The sequence below is a fragment of the Mesocricetus auratus genome, unplaced genomic scaffold (assembly GCF_017639785.1).
Source record: "Mesocricetus auratus isolate SY011 unplaced genomic scaffold, BCM_Maur_2.0 Super-Scaffold_4256, whole genome shotgun sequence".
NCBI classification, from domain to species: Eukaryota; Metazoa; Chordata; class Mammalia; order Rodentia; family Cricetidae; genus Mesocricetus; species Mesocricetus auratus.
The window spans coordinates 98,954,723-98,975,306 of record NW_024429182.1 but is presented as its reverse complement, the minus strand read 5'-3'; the positions used below and the strand labels follow the sequence as shown (position 1 = coordinate 98,975,306).

The following is a 20,584-nucleotide window of genomic DNA, read 5'->3' as shown; positions in this document are numbered from 1 at the left end:
TGAACAGTCACAGATACAATGGGGGATGCAAAACCCTACAATGACAGGTGTGCTGTGAGGCAGGAACAAAGGCTTGGTAGTCACAGAGAGGCGGGAGCCACGTTCTGGGTTACATCCAAAGTCCTGTAGTCACATGTCACACAGCCCAAGCACCCCAGTACTACAGTCACTGTGTTCCATGTGCTCACACAATAGGTTCTAGAACACCTACATGCTGACAACCACCCCATCTACCTGAAGCAGACACCCCATCACATACCACACAAACCCGGCACCAGTCACCCCCAGTCCTGGAATCACCAGAGCCCAGCATTACACACACAATGAATCCCATGCTTATCCACACCCCTCCCTCCCAAGACGGGTCCAAGAAGGGAACAAAAGCCCAGTGCCCATTCCTACCGTGGCTCCCTCTCCTCCCCTCCCCCCTAGCGTCCAGTCCCTTTGTCCTCCCGCAGGGAGTCTAGGGAAAGAGAGAGTAAAATCAGGAGCTCGGGCTGCTAGGCAAACGGGCAAGCCGGCAAGCGGCAGGCACAGGCTGGAGCTGTCTCTGCCAGAGCAGCAATTGCGGAGTCGCTGGAAGAGGGCGTGGCCAGGTAGGCACCAAGTACCTGGGTGCAGGTTAGATGACTGTCTTGTTGTGGAAAGTATCGAGAGAGAGAGAGAGAGAGAGAGAGAGAGAGAGAGAGAGAGAGAGAGAGAGAGAGAGAGAGAGAGAGAGAGAGAGAGAGAGAGAGAGAGAGAGAGAGAGAGAGAGAGAGAGAGAGAGAGAGAGAGAGAGAGAGAGAGAGAGAGAGAGAGAGAGAGAGAGAGAGAGAGAGAGAGAGAGAGAGAGAGAGAGAGAGAGAGAGAGAGAGAGAGAGAGAGAGAGAGAGAGAGAGAGAGAGAGAGAGAGAGAGAGAGAGAGAGAGAGAGAGAGAGAGAGAGAGAGAGAGAGAGAGAGAGAGAGAGAGAGAGAGAGAGAGAGAGAGAGAGAGAGAGAGAGAGAGAGAGAGAGAGAGAGAGAGAGAGAGAGAGAGAGAGAGAGAGAGAGAGAGAGAGAGAGAGAGAGAGAGAGAGAGAGAGAGAGAGAGAGAGAGAGGAGCGGGAGTGGTGACAGGATAGTGGAGTGCTGAGCCACTTCCCACTGGCCGAGTCTGAGTCAGCCCATGAGTCTGCTTAGACTCTGTGAGATGGGAGAAAGCACACGGAGTCCCAGGTGGGAATCCCCAGCTTCCAGTGTGTCCCTCCATGGTGGGACTGCGCAGTGGAAACTGAGTCTCCCATCTCCGTGTGTCCCTAGTTCTCTGAGTCTAGGGCTGTAAGGTGGCAGTAAAGTTAGTATTGGCAAAGCTCCTAGGAGGTGAACTTAAGGACCATCCCAATAGCAGAGGGATTGTCCTTCTCCTGAGGGTAGCTGTGACCTAGGCTGCTGAGGCAGGGGATTCACTATTCAGCATGATCCTGCACAAGCTGTGAAAGCCAGGCTTACCAGCTCTGCAGCAGAAGATGGGAGAATGGAGGGAGAGGCACGGGCAGAGGCAGAGCTGAGCCTCGAGTAAGTTCCCACAGTTAGGAGAGCACTGCCTAGCTTCAGGCCGTGCCAAGTGTTAGCTGTGCGTTCTTAAGGACCAAATCCTAACCAGGGTGAACAGCGCGCTCTGTGGCGAGTTTTCATGAGCATCTCTTCCCAGATCCTCACAGCACACCTCTGAAGGGCAGGCTCCCTCTGTGTGACTGTCTCCTCACAACACACTCTTGAAAGTTTGAGTGACACAAGGCTTTTCTCAGAGCTGTAAGGGTCAATTTACGAACACCCCATGCTCTCCCCCTGGTGTGGGTAAAAGGGTTAGCTGGAGGCACATTCATACAGCCTGTCCAATAGTTACCACTCTGTGACTAAGCGTTATGATCTGTTTCAGAGGCGATGGGGCTGGCGGCTTGCCCAGGTCAGATAACTCCAGACCAAAGGAGGATTAGAACCCCATGTGCCCAGAGCCTGGATCTTTCCACTGGAAACTACAAACAGCTCTCACTCCCCTGCTTTGACTCAGCTAATTCTATTCATCTCGGGAATCTCTTTCTTTCTTTCTTTCTTTCTTTCTTTCTTTCTTTCTTTCTTTCTTTCTTTCTCTCTTCCTTTTTTTTTAAATTTTATTTCCAAGGCAGGGTTTCTCTGTAGCTTTTGGAGGCTGTCCTGGAACTAGCTCTTGTAGACCAGGCTGGTCTAGAACTCAGAGATCCACTGCCTCTGCCTCCTAAGTGCTGGGTCTGGAATCCCCTTTTCTTTTTCTTTTTTTTTTTAAGTTTATCTATCTTTATGTGCATTGGTGTTTTGCCTGCATGAATGTCTCTATGAAGATGTCAGGTCCTCTAGAACTGGAATTACAGACAGTTGTGAGCTGCCATGTGGGTGCTGGGAATTGAACCCAGGTCTTCTGGAAGTACAACCAGTGCTCTTAACCTCTGAGCCATCTCTCCAGTCCTGAGTTCCTTTCTTAAATTTCCTTCAACTATGCTTACTGTCCTTTCTGAGCTCCCCCAAGTCCCCCGAGTTCTCTTCAAGTACCCCTGTCTAAGCTCTGAGCTACAGAAAGATAGGGATTATGACTGCTGGCACAAAAATATACTCTATAATAAATACTAGTTTAATTAATACATGCACAAGTATTGAGCACCTAGATTAATCCTAAATGCTGCTGTGCTGTGGAGGGTGGGGCATTAATTGGAACAGAGTCTGGTCAAAGGGAGGTACCTACAGATCTGAAGGGTGGGGCAGTGGTGGCGCACATCTTTAATCCCAGCACTTGGGAAGAAGAGGCAGGTGGATCTCTGTGAGTTCGAGGCCAGCCTGATCTACAAAACTACACAGGGAAACCCTGTCTCAAAAAACCAAAACACCCGGATCTGAAGGAGGCACGATGAAGTGAGAGAGGGACTCACAAACACACTGGTGTCTAGTGGAGCCCGATTCCCTTTACTAGACAGGTCTTGCAACAGGACCCTTCCTATAAGCATTTTTTTCCAGGTTCCAGCAACCTCCCTGAGGTTCCCTTCAGAAGTTGAGAGTAGTCCTCCTGTTGTTGGTAGCCATGTGACACTATTCAATCCACTTGGAATCCCTAAAACACTACATAGTCTAGACTTGTATAAATCGTTCCATCCCCCCTCCCTCTTTTTGACTCTTCTATTTGAGTGAGTCTGCCATCTGTTTCCTGCAGAGTCTGGCAGGAAAAACCTTAGCCAAGTCTGAACAGAAAAGGCCAATATGGTTGAAGTAGGTACTGGAGGGGAAGACCAGACACAGAAGGTGTCTAGTCTCAAATGGGCCGGGGGTGGGGACAGTAGGTGCATGGCGTGCTTGGTGGGTGAACTTGTGAAGGAAGGCCTGTATTAGCGGGATGTCCCCCAGCAGGCCCAACCCTAGTGCGGCCCGTGTTCTCTCCTCGCAGGATGCGCGAGACCCTGGGGCGCGAGGACTCACAGCCAGGCGTGGAGGTCCCGTGCGCCGCGTCCTGCCACGCGCAGCGCATCCTGCAGACGCTCAACGCGTACCGGCGGAGCGGCACCCTCACCGACGTGGTGCTGCGCGCCGGAGGCCGCGACTTCCCGTGCCACCGCGCGGCGCTCAGCGCCGCCAGCGCCCACTTCCGCGGCCTCTTCGCGGCCGGCCGTCCCGAGCGTGCGGCGGCCGTGGTGCCGGTAGGGTCCGAGGCGCCCGAGGCGGCGACCGCACTAGCCGTGGTGCTCGACTACATGTACGGCGCGGGCGTGCGGCTACACGCCGAGGAGGAGGCAGCCGCCGTGCTGGCGCTGGCTGAGCGTCTGGGCGTGGTGGGGCTGCGTGAGGCGTGCGCGCGCTTCCTCGAGGGCCGCCTGCGGGCTGCCAACAGCCTGTCGCTGCGTCGCGTGGCCGCCGCCTTCTCGCTCGCCTCCCTGGCCGAGCGCTGCGGCCGTGTGCTGCGCCAGGCCTTCGTGGAGGTGACGCGCCACGCCGACTTCTTGGAGCTCGCACCCGATGAGGTGGCTGCGCTGCTGGCCGACCCCGCGCTGCGCGTGGCGCGCGAGGAGGCCGTATTCGAGGCGGCCATGCGCTGGGTGCGCCACGACGCGCCGGCTCGCCGCGGGCAGCTGCGTCGCCTGCTGGAGCACGTGCGTCTGCCGCTGCTGGCGCCCGCCTACTTCCTGGAGAAGGTGGAAGCCGATGAACTGCTGCAGGCCTGCGGCGACTGCCGCCCGCTGCTGCTTGAGGCGCGAGCCTGCTTCATCCTAGGCCGGGAGGCGGGCTCGCTGCGGGCCCGGCCGCGGAGGTATGGCCTCCCGCGTGCTTGCCTTACGCCCCAGCGAGGCCTGGTGTCCTTCCCAGCTCTGGTTCTTTCACTGCCCCTCTTGAAATGTCACCGATTCTTGGTTCCTGGTGTTCTGCCTTGAAGAGTTAGCATTCTGTTTCCAACCCCATCTGCCATTCTGAGAAACAGATCTTGTCGGGATCTGCTCTCTGGGGACCCACAGGCTAGTAAAACACACACACACACACACACACACACACACACACACACACACACGGACGCACGTATAAGAAATGCCCACTCCACCCGTGCAATGCCAGGCCCAGAGACTATAGGTGGGATAGTCCACAATGGCCCTTCATACCCGAGGGACAGAAGACAGACATGTGCTGTCTCTGACTTTGAGCAGGAGGCCAGGGACACAAGATAGGTTAAGAAATCACTAGCCAGAAGGTTTGGAAAACCTGGTGAGGCTGGAAACCGAAAGGGCCAATAGTGGAGAGCTTTGTGGAATGTGTGAGTAATCTTGCTTATGGTAATTCCCCATTAGGAGGTGGCTATTGGACGGACACAGTACATTAGCTGTTATGGATGGAGGATTCATATCAGCCCAAACTGAGCATGACTTAGAAAGCCCGCAATTCATAGCCTCAGTTTCCTCCTCTGTAGAAGGGACAACAGTCCTAACAGCTGCCTGAAGGATTAAACAAAGGAAGGGGAAAGGCTCTGGGAAAAGTAGTTTGTCTGTGATTCAGAGGCAAGCAGACTTAGAGTAAGGGCTAGTGAAGGTAAGAGTTCCAGTGGCAGCTGCCAGGTTAGGGAGAAGGGCAGCGGCATTGTATGGTGTGATCAAAACAGAGAGAAAGGAGCTGGGCTTGATGCTTGGTGCCGAGAAGTGCTCCGTAAGCAGAAACAGGACAGGGAGTTCCAGAACAGAGGCGACACAGCAAAGCAAACCCAAGGGCTAGGGACATAACTTAGAGGCAGAGCGCACTAGGATTCTGGTTCAATAATCCCTAGCACCGTTTGAGGGAGGCGTGAACAAGGGCCGCAGCGTGCGTGTGGATCTACAGATACTGGGTTTATCCTCATCCCAGATTCATGGACCTAGCCGAAGTGATCGTGGTCATTGGAGGGTGTGACCGAACGGGGCTCCTGAAGCTGCCTTTCGCGGATGCTTACCACCCAGAGAGTCAGCGCTGGACCCCACTGCCTAGCCTGCCTGGTTACACACGCTCTGAATTTGCCTCCTGTACACTTCGAAATGACATTTACGTTTCCGGTGAGTGCACAACTGAAGTAGGAGCCTCTGTTTTCCCTACTCACATCCCTTATTTTCCCCCTCTAATCAGGAGATAGGGGCCATGTTGTAACCTGAAAGTGTCACGGGAGAGAAACGCCATGAGACAAGTCATGTGGAGAGATTCTGTCTGTATGTGTCCTTCCAGGCCAGAAGAGGGCACCAGATCACAGGTGGCTGTGAGCCAGCGTGTCGTTGCTGGGAATTGAACTCAAGACCTCTGGAAGACCAGCTAGTGTTCTTAACCACTGAGCCATCTCTCTAGCCCTAAGGAGGGTTTTTTTACTAAGGGAAAGGGGAGGGGAGGGGAGGAGGAGACAAGCAGTGTGTGTATGGGGGGAAAGACAGCCAGGCAGAGAAGCAGAGAGAGACAGACAGACAGACAGACAGACAGACAGACAGACAGAAAGATGGGAGGTGAGCAGGGTCCTTTTAAAAGGGAACACATTGAATGTGCACCAGAGGTGCTGCAGCTGAGGACGTATCCTGTTAGAACCCCAAGGGCAGGCCAGTACAGATGCCTAACAGGCCGGCTTTCCCATAATCCCCTACAGTTAGTGGCTAACACCATGTGGTCTATTGAAGCCAGTCATCTGTGGGGAGTGACGATGCTGGGCTTGGTGATGGAAGGCCTTAAGCCTTGGCTTTGGTGTTTGCTCTGACAAAAAGTCCATCTGATTGTCAGCAGGTTATCCCCAGTCTCTAAACTTTGTCCTCATTTCCTGTATGGAAACTGTATAATAATCCACCTCATCTTCATTTCCTGTATGGAAACTGTATAGTAATCCACCCCGTCTCATTTCCTGTGTGGAAACTGTATAGTAATCCCCCTGTCTCATTTCCTGTATGGAAACTGTATAGTAATCCCCCCTACCGTCTCATTTCCTGTATGGAATCTGTATAGTAATCCCCCAGTCTCATTTCCTGTATGGAAACTGTATAGTAATCCCCCTCCCACCGTCTCATTTCCTGTATGGAAACTGTATAGTAATCCCCCAGTCTCATTTCCTGTATGGAAACTGTATAGTAATCCCCCCCCACCATCTCATTTCCTGTATGGAAACTGTATAGTAATCCCCCATCTCATTTCCTGTATGGAAACTGTATAGTAATCCCCCAGTCTCATTTCCTGTATGGAAACTGTATAGTAATCCCCCCCCATCTCATTTCCTGTATGGAAACTGTATAGCAATCCCCCCGTCTCATTTCCTGTATGGAAACTGTATAGCAATCCCCCCCGTCTCATTTCCTGTATGGAAACTGTATAGTAATCCCCCTCCCCATCCTCATTTCCTGTATGGAAACTGTATAGTAATCCCCCGTCTCATTTCCTGTATGGAAACTGTATAGCAATCCCCCCCGTCTCATTTCCTGTATGGAAACTGTATAGTAATCCCCCTCCCCATCCTCATTTCCTGTATGGAAACTGTATAGTAATCCCCCAGTCTCATTTCCTGTCTGGAAACTGTATAGTAATCCCCCCATCCTCATTTCCTGTATGGAAACTGTATAGCAATTCCCCCCCGTCTCATTTCCTGTATGGAAACTGTATAGTAATGTCAGCATCTCAAAGAGATGAGGATGAGGAGAATGTAAAGCACCGGTCGAGAACGGAGACTGGGTCACCGTCCACCCCACACTACGCAGACCCTTGCTCTCCGTTGGCCCACCACGGGTTCTTAGTGATTGTCTTGAGGGCGCCCCTCCTCCTTTGCGTCTCTGAGCACAGCTGGTGTCCTGCCACGGGGCGCCTGGTGAGCAGCACCTTCCCCTCCCTGGATCTCTCTGGTCCCGTCCCCCCCCCCTTTAGACTGGGTACGAGGGCTAGGGGAAGACAGCGGCTTCTTTCTCCGTAGGAGGTCACACCAGCAGCCGTGACGTCTGGATGTTCAGCTCCCATCTGCACACCTGGATCAAGGTTGCCTCCATGCACACGGGCAGGTGGAGGCACAAGATGGTGGCCCTGCAGGGACAGGTAGGCACGTGGTCTAGCTGCTGCCCTGGGAGCCTAGGCATAGATGATCTGGGGGAAGGAGGGGTCTGAGGCCCCAAAAGATAAGGAAGGACTCGCTGGAGATCCCATGGTAATGTTAACAGTCGTGACAGCAGCGGGGTTTAGTGGCTCCCACCTGCCATCTCAGCACCTGGGAGGCTGTGGCAAGAGGGTCGTGCGTTTGATGCCAGCCAGGGCTACGTAGCAAGACCCTGTCTAACATCACTACCCCTCCTAGGTAAGTAGCCGTTGAATACAGTTGAGTGGTGAAAGGTTTGGGCCTTGGGACCAAACAGACCAGGTACTGAGTCTTGACTCTGCCACTTACAACTAAAATACTGCCAGTTATGTTTGTAAACCTCATTCTGCGTTTCAGAAACACACAGGAATCGGGCAGGTGGTAGACCCCTAGTAACCACTCGGGTTTTTACTAAGCGTCATCTGCAGATGGAGTACTCCTTCAGACACTTGTCTCCTGTCCCCTGCATTGAACAGGGACCTAAGGACAGAGGAACTTGGCCAGGCACTGGCTGCACTGAGATGCCCCTGGGGGGCTTACAGACTGAAGCAGTGGGGTGTCGGAGTCGACTATAGCTCTGAATCCCCGGCCTCTGGCCTTTGTCTTTGCCCTCAGCTTTTTGCAGTGGGTGGCTTCGATGGCCTGCGGCGCCTGCGCAGCATGGAGCGCTACGACCCGTTCTCCAACACCTGGGCGGCCACAGCGCCCCTGCCGGAAGCTGTGAGCTCTGCCGCGGTGGCGCCCTGCGCTGGCCAGCTCTACGTGATTGGGGGTGCCGGGCAGGACGGTGTCAACACTGACAAGGTGGGCTCAGGCCTTGGGATGAGGGGACATTAGAGGCTGCAGGGAAACAGTGCAGCCTACTGTAAGCAGGCTAGATCTGGGCGCCGGTGTGAAACAACCTATTGTCTGAATCCAGTCAGCATTCTGGGAATCATCCCCCAAATTTCGATCAAGAAAATGCTAGTTCCAGGACAGCCTCCAAAGCCACAGAGAAACCCTGTCTCGAGAAACAAAAACAAAAACAAAAACCACTCAGCCGGACAGGCGCATGCCTTTAATCCCAGCACTGGGGAGGCAGACGAATCCTTTGTGAGCTTTAGGCCAGCCGGTTCTACAAAGTGAGTTCTGGGAGAATCAGAGCTGCTACTCAGAGAAACCCTGTCTCAAAAAACAAATACAAGGGACTGGAGAGATGGCTCAGTGGTTAAGAGACTGCTCTTCCAGAGGACCCGGATTCAATTCTGAGCACCCACATGGCAGCTCACAGCTGTCTGTACCTAGATCCAGGGGATCTGATACCTTGACCCCAGTGCATATAAAGGTTAAATAAATTTTAAAAAACAAAACAAGAAAAATAAGGAGGCCGGACGTTGGTGGTGTACGCCTTTAATCCCAGCACTCGGGAGGCAGAGGCAGGTGGATCTCTGAGTTCGAGGCCAGGCTGGTCTACAGAGTGAGTACCAGGACAGCCTCCAAAATAATACAGAGAAACCCTGTCTCGAAAAACAAACAAACAAAAAAACAAAACAAGAAAAATAAGGAAGGAAAGAAGGAAGGGAAAAGGAAGGCCTGGGGCTGGAGGGACGGGCGGCTCAGCGGTTAGGAGTACTTGCTGCTCTTGCAAAGGACCAGAGTTTGGTTCCTAGCATCCATGTCAAGTGGCTCACAACAGCCTTCCACTCTGACACTCTTCTGGCCTGGCCTCTGCAGCCACCCACAGACACACAGAGACACAAAAATAAAAGTAACCTTTTTAAAAATGAGATGACAGAGGTAGGATTAGTTAAAATGCTTTTCCTCCATTCAAAAAAGAAAAAAATCTTCTAAGCTGGGGTTGTAGCACCAAGGAAGCTCTGATCCCCAGCACTGCATAAGCCGAGTATTCCTGGAGGCCGAGGTAAAGAGGACACAGGTAGCGGGGCAGTGAGGGTGAGGCTCACGTTTCCCTCCTGTAGGTGCAGTGCTTTGACCCCAAGGAGGACCAGTGGAGTCTGCGGTCACCAGCGCCCTTCTTGCAGCGGTGTCTTGAGGCTGTCTCCCTGGAAGACACCATTTATGTAGTGGGAGGCCTCATGAGTAAAATTTTCACCTATGACCCTGGCACCGATGTCTGGGGAGAGGCAGCTGACCTGCCCAGCCCTGTGGTAAGTGGGGGCTCTCTGGCAGGCCCCTGCACTGGCCCATTCAGGTGTACAGACCCACTTCCAATGCCCTGGAGTTTACAGACTGGAGAGGTCTTGCATATGACTCCATGCTGAACAGTATCACGTGGTCCTCTTGCTTCTCCTCCTAGTGACAAATCACCTGTCATTTCAGATGAGACTGGCCTTACAGAGGTTGGTCCAGCGCTGTCATTTGGGCTCTATAGTAAGTTAGTATCTAGAATCCAAGTGATATGACTCTGAGGGGGGGGGGGGCTGCTCTACCGCAACTAGGTACCAACTAGCAGGGAGTAGGCAAGGGGCTTACTCAGCTCACTGCTCCAGTGACATCAATGACCAGACTGCAAGTTCTGGCCTCCACAGCCCCTTGCTTTCCCCACCTGCTGCCCTAAGACTCCAGAGAAACTATGTAGATGTATAATTAATTGTCGGTCCCTGTCAGTTCTGGCCCTGGGTGATTTGAAGGCTAAGTCTGAGAAAGATTGCAGAATTGTTTTATGGTTCACATGCATAGGGCCTTCCAGGCATGGCTTAGGTTTTACAATACACATACAATGATAGTTAAAAGGGTGGATTGGATGGTCTTTGAACCTTGCAGATGAGACCTAAGGCACAGAGCAGGCAACTTGTCCAGACCATTTAATTTAGTAAGGGTCAAGTCCACCCATTTATTTTGTTTCCATTCATGTTGCCTAGTCAGTCTGTAGGGCAAGGCTCCGCTATGTGGCTTGGCCAGCTAAGAACCAAGGGAGTCCCTGGCTCCATCCCGGTTAACTGTCTGTCTGTTTGTCTACTCAGGAGAGCTGTGGCGTGACGGTGTGTGATGGGAAGGTCCACATCCTTGGTGGGCGGGACGAACACGGGGAAAGCACCAATAGTGTCTTCACCTTTGATCCTAGCAGCGGGCTGGTGGAGGCGCAGCCATCGCTGCAGCGCTGCACCAGCTCTCATGGCTGTGTCACCATCGTCCAGAGCCTGAGCAGATGACTGGGCCAGCAGAGGCGGGGACAGTTTGGGCATGACACGTGGCTCCCCTCCTGGGACCTCCATGTAAATAGTTCTTTAACTTATTGCCCCTTTTCTTGTAGAAATAAAACCTTTTCCAAGAGTTGGGTGTGTTCCAGCTCATGCCTGCTTTGTCCCGAGACGGAATCGATAGCGCTGCTCCTCGCCAGCCAGCACTCCCGTGCCTCTGTACTCTCCTTAGACTGTCATATGATCGATCGGTTCTGGACCCTGGAGAGTACAACTGGCACCAGGAGCAAGGTGCCAGCCATTCTGTCTGGTGAGGCTCTACTTTGTAAGTTCCCTTTAACACCCCCCCCCAGATGACTATTCATCTGCCCAAAGGACCCTAGTTTTCTAAATATTATCCACTTACTGTGAGTGCATGTGTGTACATGCCATGAAGTGTATGTGGAGGTCAGAGACCAACTCTGTGGAGTCTGTTCTCTCCTTCCTTCTTTGAGTTCTGAGAATCCCAACTCGGTCATCAGGCTGGCATGGCAAGCACTTTACCAGCCATGTCACCTGTTCTCATTCTTAATGCTGGGACACTGGGTATTAGACCCCAACAGCAATTTTGGAGAACAGCTGTATTCAGCTGTTAACACACCCATTACCTCATTTCCTTTCATTACTATAGACACATATTTTACTTCTGTGTCAAGGTACTTGTGTGGAGGTCGGAGACCAAACTGTGGAAGTTGGTTCTCTCCTTCAAACACATGGGTTTCAGGAACTGAATTCCAATCAGCAGGCTTAGCTGCAGCAAGAGCGTTTACCCACTGAGCCATCTCTCCAGGCCCAGTATTTTTGTTTTGTGGTGGAAGGCACCACAGTCACAGGCCAGGGTACACCTGGACTGGTCAAATCCCCAACATCAGTGTGAGAAAAAATGCCACTGTACACTTGGTATGGCCCAGAGCTCCAGAACAGTGACAAGCTGCTGGATGGGAAAAGGGGGGAAACACACCAGATGCCTAGGCTGTTCCCAGGGATGGGGCGGGCTGCAGTACTAGGTACTGGCTGGCACCATCTGCAGACCCTCATTTGCACTCAGATTGCCTTTTGAAGAGGAGCCTGTCTTGTTTCCAAATCTCTCCCATCCTCAAAGGCCGAGGGCCATGTCTGCAGGGTCTCTCCACCTGGGGCTGATCCATCACAGCCACACACAAAGGCTTTGGTCCCAGCTGAGCTCCAATACCAGATTAGAGAATTGTGGCCATCTGGACACAGCCGATAATGACAGCAGGGGGAGGATTGTAGGCCAGCACCATTCAGCCTGCCTGTCCCACCCCAAGGGACACTTAGGACAAAGCAAAGTCTACCCAGTAACAATGGGAGCCCATCCAAGACAAACTAAAGAATATGCGTGTCCCCTGGCTAGCTACTTCAGGAGGGCCAAGCAGTGATCTCCAAGCTTCCCATTCAGATTCCCCAAAAGTCCCTGTTTCTAAATTGTATCCACTTAGTATACTGAGTAGTGTTCTGTGCAAGTGCTGTCTGCCTGAACACACAGGCAAGGAAGACAAGAACACACGAGAATAGTCAGCCTAGATGAAGCTGAAATGACCAACAATTACAGCGCCCTTCCACTTCCTAGTTGCATTTCTCAAGTTTTGACCATCCTTCACATCTGGAAACAGGTGGAATTCACTGTTTCTCTCTACCCATGACAGGGTATCTCACTCATCACACAGATGGGATCAGTGCAGCATACGGCACTTCATTCCAGAGGGATGCTAGTGACACTAGTCACACTTGCAAGATGGTAGACCCAAGAACTGACTCCCAGAAGTTGTCCTCTGCAAAATGGTGCCTGGGTGTAAATATGCTAGCATTATTTTTACTAGAGATTTAACCCAGGACCTCAAGCATGCCAGGAAAGTGGCCTTTTTTGAGCCAGTGCAGTTTTATAGACCAGACTAGCCTTGAAATTAGACATCCGCCTGCCTCTACCTCCTGAGAGCTGAGATTCAAGGCCACCACGGACTCAAAAAGTGACCAGTTTTTAAAGCTATGTTATTGTAAACTGATGTTTACAGACCTATGAAGGATGTTTCAACGATGGAACAAAGAAAATCAGTGTCTTCAAGTACCAAAAAAAGCAGTGTAAGAAGCTAGAGCCTATTACAGACTTGAAACCTGGAATCAGTTACTTTTCATGATTGTTCCAGTCTCAACTAATGAGCATTTCATTGTATCTGAAGGAGTGCTCACTTACGTTTTCAGTTCTAGACAGACTATGTAGTGAGTCCCAGGCAAATGACCCATCTAAATACTCAAGAGGCCAACCCAAGCCCCAGCCAGACCCTTTACACAAAAGGCTGTTAGAATGCACCCATCCACCAAAGCAGATACCCCTCACCTCAGTTTATGTTTGCCTGCTGTCTGAGCAGCTGTCATGTTTCAGAGCTACTCAGGGCTGCAGTTTTGTGATTATGACATCTTGGGAGTGGTTAAGTCACTTCCAACTTAGGGTCTGATGTTAACTCTCAAACTGAAGTGACAATTCTGAGGTAAACCTCAAAATAAGTATATTCCCTTAAGATGGATGGCCAAGCCGGGTGGTGGTGGTGCACGCCTTTAATCCCAGCACTCAGGAGGCAGAGGCAGGCAGATCTCTGTGAGCTCGAGGCCGGGCTGGACCGATAGCCTCCAAAACAATATAGAGAAACCCTGTCTCGAAAAAACAAAAAAATGGACAGCCGTTAGGTTTGCTGCCAACCAGCTAGTAATTTGTCCAATACAAAGATTAATCAAATGTTATTAGTGGCCTCAAAGGTTGCAATTTTACCTCATACATACTATAGCTTTGATGAAAAAACAAAGGTTATGTTGTTTTTAGCATCAAAATCTAATAGCCCCTTGGGAATACTACTACTGAAAACAATCAGAGATCTGGTGCCCTCTTCTGGCATGCAAGCATACACGTCAGCAGAACACTATACATAAAAGTACACCTGTACTCAACATGTACGCAATTTTTTTTGGTTTTTGAGACAGGGTTTCTCTGTGGCTTTGGAGGCTGTCCTAGAACTAGCTCTTGTAGACCAGGCTGGCCTCGATCTCACAGAGATCCGCCTGCCTCTGCCTCCCGAGTGCTGGGATTAAAGGAGTGCGAAACCAACGCCTGGCAACATACACGGATTTAAAAATAGGTTGTGGATATGGTCAGTGGTAAGTTCTTACCCTGTGCAATGGTACAATAAAACAAGGAAATAAAGATGTAAGTGGTTCATGAAGGCTGCTGGCCTTTTGAAAAAGCACTAGTCAGGCTGCACCCCAGGCCCTTGATAGCTTCATCAGGAAGTCTCACTAAACAGTATAAAGTTTCCAAGCTAACTTTAATTCTTTCAAAACATACATAAATAGCAAATGCTTTAAAAGACATTAATTATAACAATTAAGTTATCAGTAATTTCTGAATTTACTGTATTTCCCAAAACATGGGTAAAGTCTAAGACTAAGAAACGTGGGCTGTAATAACAGCCTTACATTTCAAATTTCTGAGCTTTAGGTTCAATGGCATCTACACAGTGTCAGACTCATAGAAAGGATCTTACATGCCAGGGGGAAATTATCACACATAGCCCTCCAGGCTGGGGACATTATTTCACTTATGTGCAAGGACCTGGGTCTCATCAAGAACAACAGCAAAACCAAACTGTTCTAACCCTGAACTGTGTTAGCTCTGCTCAAGCCCTCCAAGCTTAAACCAACAGGATAAGCATAACTCAGTCACGATCCAGTCAGGCCTTATGTCTTTGTGCAAGATTTTATTAAGTGTCTGTACAGGACAACATCCAGCCTCCAGATGTAGCTGCCAAGTTCCTGAAACCAAATAAAACAATGTAAGAAAAAACTCATGTGAGTGCTTCCATTCATTACAGGGGTATACACTCCCATGCAGGGTTTGCCTTAAACACATCCCCACACAAAGCTTGTTACTAAAACCTTGACAAGGCTGCATGCTAAAGGGTGGATACTCTTGATCAAGGGCAGTGAAGGAAAACACCCATTCTGAAAGATCTGCTGGGCGGGGCACCACACTCCCAACTGGTATCCTCCCACATTAAGAAACAAATACAGTGCAACATCAGAATTAGCAGTAAAAAACACAAACAAACCAATCACAGGTCTATTTGGTCCAGGAAGGTTGCCACAGACAATACCTGTTATGCTGTAGGCACTGGCTGAGGCATGGCAGGTGGCTCTGGCTTCCCACCCTTCTGCTCTGAGATGGGGGTGGTGGGCAAGATTTCATCTTTAGGTTCCACAATGCTCACATGATCAGGCAGAGGCTTCTTGGGTCCGATCTTACCACTTGGGTCCCAGGGCAGCATGATTTTCACTTTGATGCCCAGCACACCTAAAAGACAACAGGGCTAGAACTGAGCTGGGTTTTATCAGCTCCCATCACACAATAGCAAAGCAAGAAGGCAGTACCTACTCAAAAGCACTGCAACCCAGCCCTTCTCAGACAAATGCCTCTAATCAATCAATGAACAGGACACTTTTGCCAAAGGAACCATGTGCAGCACCACAGAACATGGCACTGACGAGGACCAAGAGCAAGGCGTGACCTTTCTGACTCGTCATCGTATCATCACTGAAGGGCAAGGACAAGCAACAGATTTGACTATCTCAATGCAATTTTTCACAGACCCTGTAACAGCTCCTTCCACAGTAGACCACAAACACAAGTTCTGCTCACCCTGTCTGAGGAGTACGTGACGCACGGCAGTGTCAACATAGTAGTTAACAGGGTCTCCACTGTGGATCATCAGCCCATCCACAAACTTCATGGACTTGGCTCTCTGTCCTCGGAGCTTCCCAGACACCACGACCTCACAGCCTTTGGCCCCACTCTCCATAATAAACCGAAGCACACCATAGCAGGCCCTTTGGAAGAAGAAATTCATCAGTTATTGCCAAACACACAATCTGCATGTCCCTCCCACAAAGCTTAAAAAACAAAAGACTTTGATTCTCCTTTAGCAACTCTGGAATAGTAGCTTGGGGGAAACACCAGAGTTCAGCCACAACAGCAATTCACTGTCCAGATGCTTTCCCACCCTGGTCTGTATGTTAGAATCACCCTGAAGGATGAGTATCGTTTACACCCTCATGTCCAGGAACTACCATTACCAGGACTGGCCAACCTCAGGGTTAGGTATTTTTTCACATCTCTTATTGCTATCTTAGTATGTACACATGTGTTGAGGGTAGAGAAACCAGGACAGCTATGGTGTCACGTCTCCTTCCTTTACATGCATCTTTTGTGCTGTCTGTTACAAAAGATATTTCTAAAGACGAGGTTTCACTAAATAGTCCTAACTAGCTTGACATTTGCAGAAACCCACCAGCCCCTGCCTTGAAGTGCTGAAGTTGTACACCACCACACACAGGAACAGGTAACTTTTTAAATGTGCCCTAGGCATGAAACAGCTTTGGCCACCAAGTCAGGCATCAAGCTAGGATGAACAAAGGACTGCCATCTGCTCTGCCCCTGGCTGATATAAGAACAACACCACCACAAGGTGTCTCTCTGCCCATTGCCAGGGGTTAGGTACGGGTTATTCTGAAAAGCATTGCCAGGTGGAAGCACAGAGCCCCTAAGCACCTAGTCACGCTATTCCATGTCCAGCGTTTATCTCCACCAGCTAACATACTTGACTACCAGGGCACCAGACAAACCTTAAAGATTAAAAACAACAAAAAGACTGGGCGTGGTGGCACACACCTTTAATCTCAGCACTACGGAGGCAGAAGGCAAATCTGAATTCCAAAACAGTCATACAGAGAAAACGTGTCCCATCCCATGTCCCCGTCCCCACCACCAAAACAAAAGCCTGTAAGCCAGGCGATGTGGTACAGGCCTTTAATCTTTGTGGATCATCTCCAAATTGGAGGTCAGCTGGGGCTACAATGAGACCCTGTCTCTCAAAAACAAAAACTCGGCCTTTTGACATTCTAACTCATTCTCATAACTAAAGCAAGTTGGAAATACGATTTCTCTTTAAACAGTCAGACCAGCCCAGACAGGGTCCCAGCCCAAACGTAACAGGAATTGGCCTCCCTCCAGGCCAGTCTGTTAATGTGCAGCCAAGACTGGCTTTAGATTCCTGATTCTTCACCTTCCCAGTGCTGTGATTAAGGGTGGGCAATACCACATCTGACAATCTACAGTGATTTATGTCTGGATTTTGAGCTCTTTCCCTTCAGAAGTCATCTTTTATAGTCCCCACAAAGGTAATAAGATGTAACTTGTTTTGAAATGTGTACTATCCCAGAAGCACTAAAGCAGTTATCTACTAACCACGATATCTCACACAGGGCCAGCAACAGATGTCCCCTCCCTGTTCTATTCTTAATGTACCCAAACATTCCCATCACAGCACTGACCAATCCTCAACCTCTGGGTCTTCTAAGTGGTCACCCACAACAGAATCTCCACTAGGTCTTGTTAGCTTAACAGTTCAGGAGGGCCATGGGGTACCTTATGGTTACACCAGCAGAGACCAGATGGTCCGGTCACTGAAGAGCTCTCTGCTAACAAAATGTCAGGCACACACTGTTCCACAGAAGGGCATGACCATCAAGTCTCAGGATACTCACCTTCGCACAGCAAGTCCTCCTAGGAGCTTGTAACGCAGAGACTCTGCCTGAGCGATGGCACACAGACCTCTCGTGGCCACCTTTTCTGCATAAAGCTTTAAAAAAAAGGAAGCAAGGGACACGTTTATTTAATTAAGTCATTGTAATGTCCCTTAAGAGCATGCCCCATTGCCCTTTTCTGGTTCTCCACAGCCACACCAGGGAGGGACGGGACATCCAATTCACCTTATGTGTCACTTCTATATGGAAGGCCACCCGCAAACTGAGATCATTAGCTCTGCCGTCTGGGTGCCAGAATAAATCACTATTGCTTATAAGAACACTGACAAAGCATCCATCCACCGGCTACGTCAAAGGTTTCCAGAATCACCATTCTACGAAAGCAACATCTAAATCCATTCTACACACCCTGGTATAAGCCAGGGATACTCACCTCTACACTGCCCTCAGGGAAGCCGAACCTCTTCTGAACGACAGCAGTCAACTCTCTGATCCGACGACCCTTCTCACCAAGAACATTCTGTGTTCTGCAGAGGGAAAAGTTCTAATTTATTCCCAACGCCTCATGTGTCATATATTACATAGCAAGAACACACTTTAAGGTAAAGTCTTTATTGGAAAAGCAACTCCAGGGGCTGCTGGAGTGATGGCTCAGAGGTTAAGACCTGTTCTTCCAGAGGTCCTGAGTTCGATTCCCAGCACATGGTGGCTCACAACCATCTGTAATGAGATCTGCTGCCCTCTTACCAAGAAACAAATGTTAAAAAAAGCAACTCCACTCACCAAGACCAGGTTCACTGGTTGGTTGTCCCAAATTTACATAGCACCTCAGAATACAGTGATTACAGGTAGTAGTCAACAAAATTTTTACCTGGTGGCTAAAATGATGATTTCTGTTCTGGTTGGTGTAACTCGGACTTCAACTCCAGAGTAGCCGTCTTCAGCCAGCTCCCGAGTGAGAAACTCATTCAGTTCAGCTTTGAAGATGCCATCGGCCACAAACTACACCAAAAGCAAGTTCAGAGTCAAGATAGGCGGAGGCTTACCCAGTGCTACCCCAATGGCCCTTCGGGAATGCAGCAACCCTTCTCAGACAAATGCCTCTAGGTCATCTTTAGGAAGTTTCTTTGACCACAGTGCTTTCAGCTGTGCCACAGAACATAGCACAGTGAGGCCCCCCGGACAAAGACAACACCTCCGTCAGACTCGTCATCACCTCTTCATCGAAGGGTCTTAATTAAACCATTTACACACACCAAACAAAAATCTACTCTCAAGCGTTCACACAGCGCAGCAGGGACACCGTGTGTAACGTGGACGTGGAGAAAGAGGTCAAACCCTAGCTCAAACAGCACTGTGGAAACTGCTGTATGATGCACGTGCGTGAGCAGAGGCAGGCCATCTATCTCCAAACCTGATCATCTTCACACGACAAAAGCCCGGGACGCCTTCGCCGCAGGTCCCCAGAGGGAGCACGCCAAAGTCCGCAGCCTTTCAACGGAGGCGGCTTGCAGTGCGGATGAGGACGCGCTGCTAAACTCCACTTACCAAAGACGCCGGATTAGCTCACGCTCTCAAGCTACGCCATGGGGTTACTAATCCTGGCGACCGAGGGACTCTCAAAGGCGTCTAGTAAAGGCCTGAAGGCTCCCGGTGCTCACCTCGGCCCAGACCTGAGGCGTCTGTCCCTCCCTTCCCCAGGCACACTGAGCTAGCCGGGAGCCGGCCCAGCACACAATCCACGTCCATCCGCGCCCCCGCGGAAACGCCAGGCGGCGGCAGCCGCTGCCCGGGGTCGGACACGGAGTCGCGGGCCTCACTGGCAGCTTTAAAACGCGCCGCGAGTCCCCGGGCCGGGCCCAGATGCTTACCTTCCTCTTCTTGGAAATCTGCACCGCCATCTTGCCGCCGCGCGCCACCGAAAGGAAAGGAAGTGGCTAGCGGGCGGAAGTGTGTATAAAGGGCGCGGAGCGACGACGCAACGTCGCGCAACGGCGACACTTGCAAGTGTTCATGGGAAATGAAGTTTTACGTTTATAAAGGCGAAAAGAGAAAAAAAGAAGTGTAACCTAGCAACCCGCAGTGTAGGCGGAACAGGAAGTGCAAATCTAATTCTGGTCTGAAAAACAATCAATGTACCCCACCGTGGTGAAGCACGCCTGATTCCAGCTTTAGAGAGGTGGAGGCTGGAGGTCATTCGAGGTCATTCTCGCCTACATAGGGAGGGAGTTCGAAACCAGATTGGTCTACATGAGCCCCCGACTCAAAAATAAATAAAAACTTTGAACAGAGCAACCAAGAGGAAAGAGATGCAAACCACAGACATAAGCACACGCTAACAGAGTTTACCCAGATGGATCCCTATTGCTTACACCTTCGGGACCACACTAATGAAAACTTTTCATTGAAATTCACTGAGTCCAGGTGACTCAGTAGGTAAAAGTGTTTGATTTTGATACCCGCACACAGAGGTCAAAGGACAGAACTAAGTTAGCAAAGTTGTCCTAGGATCTTTCCATGCATTCTCCCCTCAACCCCCAAGTGCGCGCAATCAATAAGTATCATTTAAGACAAGTGGACTTAGCCACCTGATGGCTAATCTGAAAATTCATATTCTCTGTTCTAAAAATAATAGATTCTAGAATCATTCGTTCTAGGGTCTGTTCTGTCTTCTTCTTTTTTCTTTTTTTGAGACTATTTCATCTGCAGCTGAGAATGACATTGAATGATTCTCCTGCCTCCACCTCCCAAGTAGTGGTGGTAGTAGTATACCACTATGCCTAGGACTATATTATTATTTATTTACCAGTACCTCAACTACATAAAGTCCATTCAGATTTGTAACAAAAGTCAGGGCATGGGCTCAAGTGTTCAAATTCTTTTTTAAGTGATTTTTTTCCAGCCAGGCATGGAGTTTTACATCTCAGCACTTGGGATATTGAAGCAGGAGGATTACCTGTTGAAGAACAGCCTGGGTTACAGAGTGAGAGAGACTGTCAAAAAGGGGTGGGCCTGGATGTAAATAGAGCATACACATATAAACAAGCACAACACACACACACACCACATACGCACACATACAATTCATTGTTATAACATTACAATCCTATGATATTTATTACAAAGATAAATCGTGATCCCAAAGATGTAGCGTTTCTGGTATCAAACACCTGCACCAGGATCTCTGAATTTTTTGAATTCACAGTGGGGTGGGCT

General features: G+C 50.0%; 2 protein-coding genes and 3 non-coding genes across 5 annotated transcripts; 1 reads left to right on the top strand and 4 right to left on the bottom strand.

Moving 5' to 3' along the window:
- The first annotated feature begins 182 nt into the window (after window positions 1-182).
- On the top strand, window positions 183-10,853 carry Klhl35 (kelch like family member 35). The gene is made up of 7 exons (XM_013116282.3): window positions 183-596; window positions 3,432-4,289; window positions 5,366-5,550; window positions 7,425-7,543; window positions 8,196-8,384; window positions 9,539-9,727; window positions 10,544-10,853. The coding sequence occupies exons 2-7, from the start codon at window positions 3,433-3,435 to the stop codon at window positions 10,730-10,732; spliced, it is 1,728 nt and encodes a 575-aa protein (XP_012971736.1). The 5' UTR covers window positions 183-596; window position 3,432; the 3' UTR covers window positions 10,733-10,853.
- A 3,656-nt stretch (window positions 10,854-14,509) lies between these two features.
- Rps3 (ribosomal protein S3) lies at window positions 14,510-19,380 on the bottom strand. Its single transcript, XM_005073982.4, has 7 exons — window positions 19,240-19,380; window positions 18,240-18,370; window positions 17,802-17,895; window positions 17,369-17,463; window positions 15,465-15,652; window positions 14,923-15,119; window positions 14,510-14,581 (listed from the first exon to the last, which is right to left on the bottom strand). The coding sequence occupies exons 1-6, from the start codon at window positions 19,267-19,269 to the stop codon at window positions 14,926-14,928; spliced, it is 732 nt and encodes a 243-aa protein (XP_005074039.1). The 5' UTR covers window positions 19,270-19,380; the 3' UTR covers window positions 14,510-14,581; window positions 14,923-14,925.
- LOC121135579 lies at window positions 15,222-15,365 on the bottom strand. The gene has a single exon (XR_005872683.1). It is a non-coding gene; the product is annotated as a small nucleolar RNA SNORD15 (small nucleolar RNA).
- LOC121135651 lies at window positions 16,175-16,317 on the bottom strand. Its single transcript, XR_005872753.1, has one exon. It is a non-coding gene; the product is annotated as a small nucleolar RNA SNORA48 (small nucleolar RNA).
- On the bottom strand, window positions 18,453-18,597 carry LOC121135580. Its single transcript, XR_005872685.1, has one exon. It is a non-coding gene; the product is annotated as a small nucleolar RNA SNORD15 (small nucleolar RNA).
- Window positions 19,381-20,584: the final 1,204 nt, after the last annotated feature.

Coding starts and splice junctions, on each gene's coding strand:
- Rps3 (XM_005073982.4), bottom strand. CDS start 19,269: ATGGCGGTGCAGATTTCCAAGAAGAGGAAG. Junction 15,653..17,368: donor GGAGGACTTGCTGTGCGAAG/GTGAGTATCCTG, acceptor CTTCTTCCAAAG/GGCCTGCTATGGTGTGCTTC. Junction 15,120..15,464: donor TCACGTACTCCTCAGACAGG/GTGAGCAGAACT, acceptor GTTGTCTTTTAG/GTGTGCTGGGCATCAAAGTG.
- Klhl35 (XM_013116282.3), top strand. CDS start 3,433: ATGCGCGAGACCCTGGGGCGCGAGGACTCACAGCCAGGCGTGGAGGTC. Junction 5,551..7,424: donor AAATGACATTTACGTTTCCG/GTGAGTGCACAA, acceptor CTTTCTCCGTAG/GAGGTCACACCAGCAGCCGT. Junction 9,728..10,543: donor CTGACCTGCCCAGCCCTGTG/GTAAGTGGGGGC, acceptor TTGTCTACTCAG/GAGAGCTGTGGCGTGACGGT.